This window comes from Odontesthes bonariensis, chromosome 16 (assembly GCF_027942865.1).
Source record: "Odontesthes bonariensis isolate fOdoBon6 chromosome 16, fOdoBon6.hap1, whole genome shotgun sequence".
NCBI lineage: Eukaryota > Metazoa > Chordata > Actinopteri > Atheriniformes > Atherinopsidae > Odontesthes > Odontesthes bonariensis.
The window spans coordinates 21,637,618-21,646,360 of NC_134521.1; the positions used below are offsets into that span (position 1 = coordinate 21,637,618).

The 8,743-nt window shown below is 42.2% G+C and overlaps 1 protein-coding gene across 5 annotated transcripts in view; it reads right to left on the minus strand.

Moving 5' to 3' along the window:
* igsf9bb (immunoglobulin superfamily, member 9Bb) overlaps positions 1-7,985 on the minus strand; it is a 129,110-nt gene extending 121,125 nt beyond the window's left edge. For 4 of the 5 annotated variants that reach the window (XM_075486582.1, XM_075486580.1, XM_075486581.1 and 1 more), the window contains exon 1: positions 7,707-7,984. In XM_075486582.1, the coding sequence (XP_075342697.1) occupies positions 7,707-7,770 (64 nt within the window). In that variant the 5' untranslated portion in view covers positions 7,771-7,984. Of the gene's footprint in view, positions 1-7,706 lie in introns of all 5 variants that reach the window. The other variant, XM_075486583.1, reaches the window with a different exon arrangement.
* Positions 7,986-8,743: the final 758 nt, after the last annotated feature.

Genomic DNA, 8,743 nt, shown 5'->3' on the forward strand with positions numbered 1-8,743 from the left:
ACACCATGGAGGAACACTATGATGGTAAAGGCCTTGAAAACAGAATGCAGGAAAGCAGAGCGTAAATGGAGAAAAACTAAACTTCAAATTCACCATGACCTCTACAAACAAAGTCTTTGTAATTTTAACCACGGGTTACTCCGCGCTAGACAGCAACACTTATCTGAAATGATTAATAAGAACATCAACAACACTCGTGCTCTGTTTGCTATGGTTAATAAGCTGACAACCCCCCCAAAACAGATAGTTTCAGAACTCTGTTCCACAGAAAAATGCAATGAATTTGCTTGTTTTTTCAATGAAAAAATCAAATCTATAAGGCTAAATATCAACATAAATCAGCAAAATAATAAAATGACGCAAACCTTAAAACCACCTAGGAATCAATCAACTATGATGTCAGAATTCAATACAGTTGACCAAAAAACCATAGAAGAAACAGTCCAGCATCTTAAACCATCGACATCCTGTCTTGACACAATGCCATCTGACTTCTTTAAAACTATTGTAAGCTCTGTCCAAACAGATTTGCAGCAAATAATAAACTGCTCACTTCAATCAGGCACGTTTCCTAAACCCTTAAAATTAGCTGCCATCAAGCCACTCCTAAAAAAGACAACATTGGATGCTTCCATTTTAACCAACTACAGACCCATCTCAAATCTTCCTTTTATAGCCAAGATTGTTGAGAAAGTGGTTTTTAATCAACTCAGTAACTTCTTGAACTCCAGTGGACTCCTTGACAAATTTCAGTCAGGCTTCCGACCTCACCACAGTACAGAAATGGCTCTTATTAAAGTGTTAAATGACATAAGGTTGAACACTGACTCAGGCAAAGTGTCAGTTCTGGTATTGTTGGATCTCAGTGCTGCATTTGACACTGTGGATCACAGTATACTGCTGAACAGGTTGGAAACCTGGGCAGGACTCAGCGGGACAGTCCTAGAATGGTTCAGGTCCTACTTGGAGGAGCAGAGTTATTTTGTGACCATTGGAAGTAATCAATCTGATCGAGTGGCTATGACATGTGAAGTTCCTCAGGGGTCAGTTCTTGGACCCCTTCTGTTCACTCTATACATGCTGCCTCTGGGTCAAATTCTGAAGAACTCTAAAGTCAACTACCACAGCTATGCAGATGACACACAGATATATCTCGCACTGTCTCCAGATGACTGCAGTCCTATAGAGTCATTGTGCGACTGCTTAAAGCAAGTCAAAAAGTGGATTAACCAAAATTTCCTTCAGTTAAATCAAGAAAAAACTGAGGTCATTGTGTTTGGCAACAAAGAGAAGAGGTTTGCTGTCAGCAAACATCTTGAGTCACTGTCTCTAGAAACTAAAGACTAAGTCCGGAACCTCGGCGTGCTGATAGACTCAGACCTGACCTTCAACTATCATATCAAATCAGTCACCAAATCAGTCTTTTATCAACTTAAGAACATATCCAGAATTAAGGGTTTCATGTCCCAAACAGATCAGGAGAAGCTGATTCATGCTTTCATCTCCAGCAGACTTGATTACTGTAACGGTCTTCTGACTGGACTCCCCCAAAAGAGTCTCAAACAGCTGCAGCTCATTCAGAACGCTGCAGCCCGAGTTTTAACCAGAACAAAGAGATCACATCACATCACCCCAGTTCTCAAGTCTTTACATTGGCTCCCGGTCAGATACAGAATAGATTTTAAAGTTCTGCTGCTCGTCTACAAATCACGGAATGGTTTAGGTCCAGAATACATGAATGACATGCTAGCAGAGTATAAACCCAGCAGAACTCTGAGATCTGCTGACTCAGGTCAGATAGTGGAGTCCAGAGTTCAAACTAGACACGGTGAAGCAGCTTTTAGCTGTTATGCTGCACACAACTGGAACAAACTACCAGCAGAACTGAAATCAGCCACAACTGTAAGCACTTTTAAATCCAGGTTAAAAACATTTCTCTTTCGGTGTGCTTATGGTTGAGTTTATATTTTTCTTTTTCCCCTCTTCTTTGATTGCTTTAATTTTTGTTCTATTTTTATTTTTTTTTTTTAATTGCTTGTTTTTATGCTGCTTTATGCTGTTCTTTTAAATGCCTTGTCTTTATGTAAAGCACATTGAGTTGCCTGTGGTATGAAATGCGCTATATAAATAAAGATGCCTTGCCTTGCCTTGCCTTCATTTGCCTGGTTTCTTGTGCACAGCTGCACAGACGTTAGCATCAGAGGAGTGCAGACCCACAGGCAAACTTGTTATACACGTTAGCCTGGAAAATCTTCACCACGAGTTAGGAAGACACAAAGCTTAAATTTATGTTTGATCATTTTAGTTAACTGCTGTACACTGTGCATGAGTGAAATGTGTATATATTTAGAGAGAGAGATAAGCCCAAGCCACAAATATATAGAGAGATAAGACTTAGTGACATCTAGGGGCAAAGTTGCAAACTGCAACCATCACATCATATCTTCAAGTAGAAGATAAAACTTTTCTGTTACTAATGCAGCTTTTGTCTTGCAAATTATGAGAGAAAAACTGTTTGACAGTTATTACAGCCAAACTTTCTTATTGGAAAATGAAAACAAAATATAGGTCAGATGTGGGTCTTCCAGTGTGAAACTGATGCAACTTCATCAAGAAAGCCTGTATATTCTGGCTCAAAAAAAAAAAAAAAAAAAAAAAGGAAGCCTAAAAATAACAACTGATTACTTGAAAATGTTGCTATTTCTGGCTCAGTGTGCAAGTGTCTTTAAGCTTAGATACATCCTGATTTTAACATGTGTGACCTCGATACACTCAGGTTGAATGTTAAAATTAGTCAACTCTTTTTTTCAGTGCTCAGGCTGGACGTGAAACCTTACTCTCTGACACAAAGACGAACCAACATACACTTTCGCAGTAGTCCTCGAGGCTGGACTCAAAGGAAGATGTACACAGAGAAGAGAAAATTAGCCTCTTCGGCATGTAAATAGACTGCTGGAGTCAAGCTGATAACTGGCAGCTCACCAAAAAAAAGACCAATCTGAAGGAGAGGAGCTGACACGTATATACGTTGAGTCATTTAGTCATTAAAATAACTGATCAGATCAATAAAAAGCCAGAAGCAAGCACTCCTGATGATACGTAAGAATATCTCAACACCCACAGGATTTAAATCCACCCTGTGAATGAGTCTGCCTTTTCTTGGTCAGCAGCTTTGTTTTTGCCAAGCAGCCACCCACTTCGAGGGAGACTGCTCATTAAGTGGTCATACTGTAGGAATCATCAAAAAACTGGGATACCAGGAAAGTTTGTGGGAACAAAATTAATTAAGCAGCAGTGCTCTGTGCCAACTCCATTTACACACACAGTTGAATACATTTACACACGGCCTTGAATACACATGCTCCGACTAAAGAGACAGCGCCACCGAACCACAAAGGCAAGTTCAAAAGTTTAGTGTACCTTTAGAGTTCCAGACAAATCTCAAGCAGCCTCATAACGACGTGCATCACGAAGGATCGAGCTGACACCGCTCAGAACAAAAAACATGACACCAGGGTGTAGACACGGCCAAGAGGCGCCAAGATCCAACCATTCCTCTGCAGGGTTGGTTGGCGTTTTTCCCATCAACCTTTACCAATATTGACTAATCTGACAGTCATTTGTCTTTGTTGTCTGCCTCATCTATCAAATGTCACGAAACGGTAAAAGGTGGCGGCTAGGGGTGGGCGGGATGCACGGTATCATACCTTATGCGGTATTTTTCACCAACGGTATAGATTTTTTTGCCATACCTTATACCGTAATAGCTCATGAGTCCTGTAGATGGCAGTAATGCAAAGTTTTGAACATCCGCTTGGATATGCCGGGCGACAGTAATCGCAAGACAAGGTAACACGAGTAATTTCTTTTACCACCTGAGGGCTAACCATGCTCCGGAATATGAAACGAGTCAAAGCCGGTGTTCTGTCGATTTCTCCTACTTGTCGAGATTTGCTACTTTGTGGTTTTGCGCATGCGCCGAGCCGATTTTCTAAGTTTCGTTTTCACGCCCATAATGTTTTGCTACCCTGCGTCTCAGCTGGTGTGTAACGGTAACATCCTCAAAATCCTGATTATTTTCTCTTTTGGAAGACATGGAAAGTAATAAAACACTTATCGTATTAACAAGCAGTTAGCTAAACATGCACAAATGGGGTGTCTGAAACATGACGCATATTTGAGCATGTTGAATAAGTGGAAGGCGCCTATGAAAGTTACGTTATCCAAGAGGCAGCGACTTTTCTCTCAGAGTTTATTCGAGGAAATGTACCTTTTCTTATTTTTTAAATATAAATATAACGTATATATTTTTTTATATTTCCTGTTTTTTCTGTTTTGCACAATACATTTAATTTAATATTGCTGCAAACATCCTGATTGAAAGTGTTTATTTGGTGCTATGGTAACCACTGAGAAACTGTTCCGTTGTAATTTATATACAAAAGTACCATACCGCGATATATACCGTATACCGTCAGTGGCTCAAATTTTACCGGGGTATACATTTTAGGCCATACCGCCCAGCCCTAGTGGCGGCCTTATTTTCCAGAAGCCCGAGCTCTTCAGCTGTATTTCTTTATCTATTTTATGTCTTATTATGTCTAATATCCAAACTGATTAGGTTGACAGTCATCAAACACAGACAAAAACATGAACTACTGACACGTAAGAAGCTAAAAAAAAAAGAAAAGATCATTGACTTATTGATCATCTTAAGCTGTCATTGTGTATGATTATTGAAAACAGGAATGACCTACTTATGGCTTTCTGTGTTGCAGCACAGCCGAGGAAGCCTCTGACTGAACACACTCTGTTTCAACACTATGTTATGTACAGGGTGGGCAGTATTGTTTATCATCCTCCCCAACTTGTGCAGGACTCTTCATGGCACAAGTAAGTGGGAAAGACCGTAAATCCCTTTCAACTGGATTTTCTTTCTATAAATTCATTTTTAGATTTCCAGTGACAGAAGCTACTATAACATGCTGTGGTTTTCTTCCTCCACTGTCCACTCTACTCTCAAACATCATACCACAAAAGGCTAGTCAACTCAAAAAGCAAGTTAATCAGGATTAAAATAACGCTTGTGCTGCAGTCAGTTTAAAAGTGATGCTCTTGTCTCGTCTTTTTTTTTCTTTTTAAATAAATCCTCACCAAAAGTTTTCTTTACAGTGGCGCACCTTCATCCAACTCTACAAGCCAAAACTCACTCCCTGCCAAGCTGTAGCATATCTAGTTCAGCTTAGACCAGGATAATGGAAATACAGCCTGCGGTCAACAAGAAACATAAAACTGGTTTGGCTGTTTGGAAACCCCTTCGGTTTTAAGGAGACTGAAGGGGACCAACAGATACAGACGATGCAAAGTTACATAATCGTGATCTCAGTACTGATTGAAATAAATGTGATTTGGATTTTTGCTGTGATCGAGCATCCTGTTCACACATGCGCCCCCGCTCTACCCTCCTCCCAGCCCTCTCAGCACGCTGTGCCATATGTATTTATCTAACGACTGAGTGGCATTTATCACACAGCTTAGTCATAATTAGTCCAACTTAGTCTGGGGCAGCGAGCCTGTTAGTGGGCATATGTTCAGATCTGGTTAAAGACACACTGCTCCCTGAGGGCATGGTTGCATGTTGACATGTGTGCTTCTGTTGTGTGCGTGCCTGTGTGTGCATGCGAATGGCAGCAGACGGTTGCTGTGGAGCGCACCCTGAGCTTCCATTAACAAAACCCACCATGTTCCCTTCCCTGAGCTGGCCACCCATGCTGAGAGAGGCCACTTGAACCCTGGAGGGAAGCAAGTTTATCCAAGTGTACGGAAGAGGAGGATAACAGGATGGACGGACAGAACGGAGCAGAGTGTGGCCAGGACCTGATCAACACAGGAGAAGTGATGGGAAGGAGTGAAGGAGGGATGAAACGAGGGAAAACCGAGGGAAAGAGCTCAGGACCAGGGTTTTTAGTGGCAAGAGTTGAGCCATTTGCCAGCTTCAGCGGGCTGATGTGTTCGTCTGCGTTTGTTTGCGCGCGTGTACAGACACTGCGAACATTTAATGTAGCACAGAGCAAGGACCGCATGCATAACCTCCAAGACTGACTTATAAGGAACAGGTTTTGCTAAATAAGCCCAAGTCACACTCTTCCTGAAAAGTCCCCAACCTCTGTTGAGAGAACAGAAGCTACTCAAAAGCATCTCCATAAGTCTGCTTCTTTAAGCAAAAGATGCTTGTGTGTCCTCTTCGGGAAAGACATTACATCACTGTTTGCTGTGCATCAGGCCAAGAAAGACATCAATAACAATAATTACACATAAACGTGTGAGATTCAGTGTCAGAAAGTTAAACAAGCAGCGATGGAAAGCTTGTTGATTTCATCTAATCGGTGATTTGGAAGAACAGAGGCTGCCCCACTTTTCTGCTTGAGGAAGATTGGCTTACAGGGTAGAAGGTGGAACATTTTTTGAAGGTTTAGTGTGATGCTGCAGCAGTCCCCCCCCCCCCCATCGATGTGTCCATCAGCATCAGTGTGAGGTGCGGTCCCATCCACACAATACACTTCCGAAAGATGATGTCGTAAATTAATCAAAGCCATAATGTCACAGAGTTGATTGTTATACACTGGTACACTGATAATGTGTTTTCTAGATACTTGGTCAGAGAATGGAAAATGTGATAATATTAACGAAGTATTTTTGTCATTTTTTAAGAAAAAAAAAAGCCCTCGTTTTTTTTACATCAAGAACTTCCAATGAGCCAGACTTTCTGACATTTTTTTAAGTGGTTTTGAGTAACAGTTTCTTCGGGCTTTCTGAAGCTACTTCTTTTGGACATTGGCTGCTTTTTCCTCTCATTTTCAGTGGAAAGCGGGTTTTTTTATGTCGATTGAGAGGATTTAAAGGATAGGCCATCTTTGCTCGCAGCCTCCATAGAGAGAACGGCGTCTGCTGAGAGGTTGTTAGGTTGAAGCCTCTTTCGTCCAAGAAGTCATCAGGGCAAGCCAATTGTCTTTGTCAATTCAAGACATGGTGCGCGTGTTCAAACTTGCATCACAGGTGTGTGCCTCAGTGTGTTGGGAACGGTTCTAATCAACCTCAATGACACCGTGCTCCCTCTGGTGGCCACAGTAGGTAACGTTATGAGTTTGCAGCTTTGCATGAAGGGGTTAATCCACTCACAGCATTTTAATGACATCTATACCGGCTCACCATACTAATCACGATAGCCCTCAAATTTCCCAAAATGATGCCAAGCCGGCGTGAGGCATAAGTGAAGCCGGGTGCTGCAGTCGAGGCTGCCCGCAAAACGTCCCGGAGCTCCGGGAGTGCAAACTCAACACGTCTGGAGAGGGACATGACAAGCCAAACAGACTGCAATATCTCCATCTAAAATCGTAGATAACTCCAACACGGCAATCGATTAAGGAAAACTGTTTCCATTTTTTGCATTAAGCTGAGAATAAACTGGTTTACAGCTTATTCTAAGTCTGAACCGGCGCGTTCCCCCTCATCAGCTGCCACCTGGCTCCGCTCAGGTGATGAACACACGCATAAACTTCATGACGTAAAGTGAGACATTTTTCACATACAAACCAGACATTCAAAGTTATCAAAGAGGCAAGCCAGAAAACGTATTTTCAAGGAATTCTTTTGTCAAAACTTAAGCAAAGGACGCCGGTGGATACAGATACCGCACTTCGACTCACCTTGAGCAGCCGTTCCTCGGGTGCTGAATACACTTGCTATCAAAGTGGCCACATACCAAATCATAGTACTATTACCGACCAGAAATAAACCTCATCATATCTCAAAGTGCCCCTTTCGGTGAATCTCTCATTGCCGACTGGCCCAGGACAAACTGAGACGGGCCGGTATCCTTGTTTTCCTGTTAACCGAGCCCTGGACACTTTTCCATCGGCGTTTTCCCCTCTCTCTTCCCCTCTCCTCCACTCTCCTCTCGCATCCTGAGACAGATCACCTACGCCAATGGGAAGGGAGCAGACGACGCCGTGGTGAAACCAAGCACGAGCCTTTAGATAGGCGCGGTCCCGCCTCCGCACTTGTTTCATTGACGGGCGTGGGAAGTCTGCAGCCGCTGGTTGGTTACCTGCGCTGTCGCTTTTTACAGTTTAGCTGGTGCGTTAATTCCCCTCGGAAATTCTACATTAATCTTCGATTAAACGACTTCTGACGTTTCCTGCTCATAAACGGCTTTTGTCTCCTCGTTTTGAAAATCTGAACTGCAATAAGAATAGTTGTCTGGTTACATAAATTAAATAAATTGTGCTCGTGTAACTTTTAAGCAAAACAAGTATACAATAAGAAGACACTGTAAAGGTGCATGTACATGTACAAAAATGAAAGAAAATCTGTGGTGTTATTGTTTAAACATCCGAATGAAAAGCAATATGATCTCCACACAACATCACAATATCAGCCTCAGATGGAAAATCCAACAGGTAGTGACTCTGCTTAACAAATAAGGAAACGTGGTTTTAGAGTAAAGCATCAACTTTCTTATAGCGTCATTAAAGCGTCGACATCTCCCCATTTCTGTAGGAGGACCTGAATGCTGCACTGCCTGGGAGCCGCTTCAAGGTGGGTTGGAGTGTGAAGCCGTAGCGGAGCTGCAGTATCATCCTGCGCAATAAGGCAAGAGGAATCCTCCAGCCTGTGCATCATCACATCACTCACATCAATGTCGTCAAATCATTTTGAAATATCAGACTGTAGAAGTGTTTAC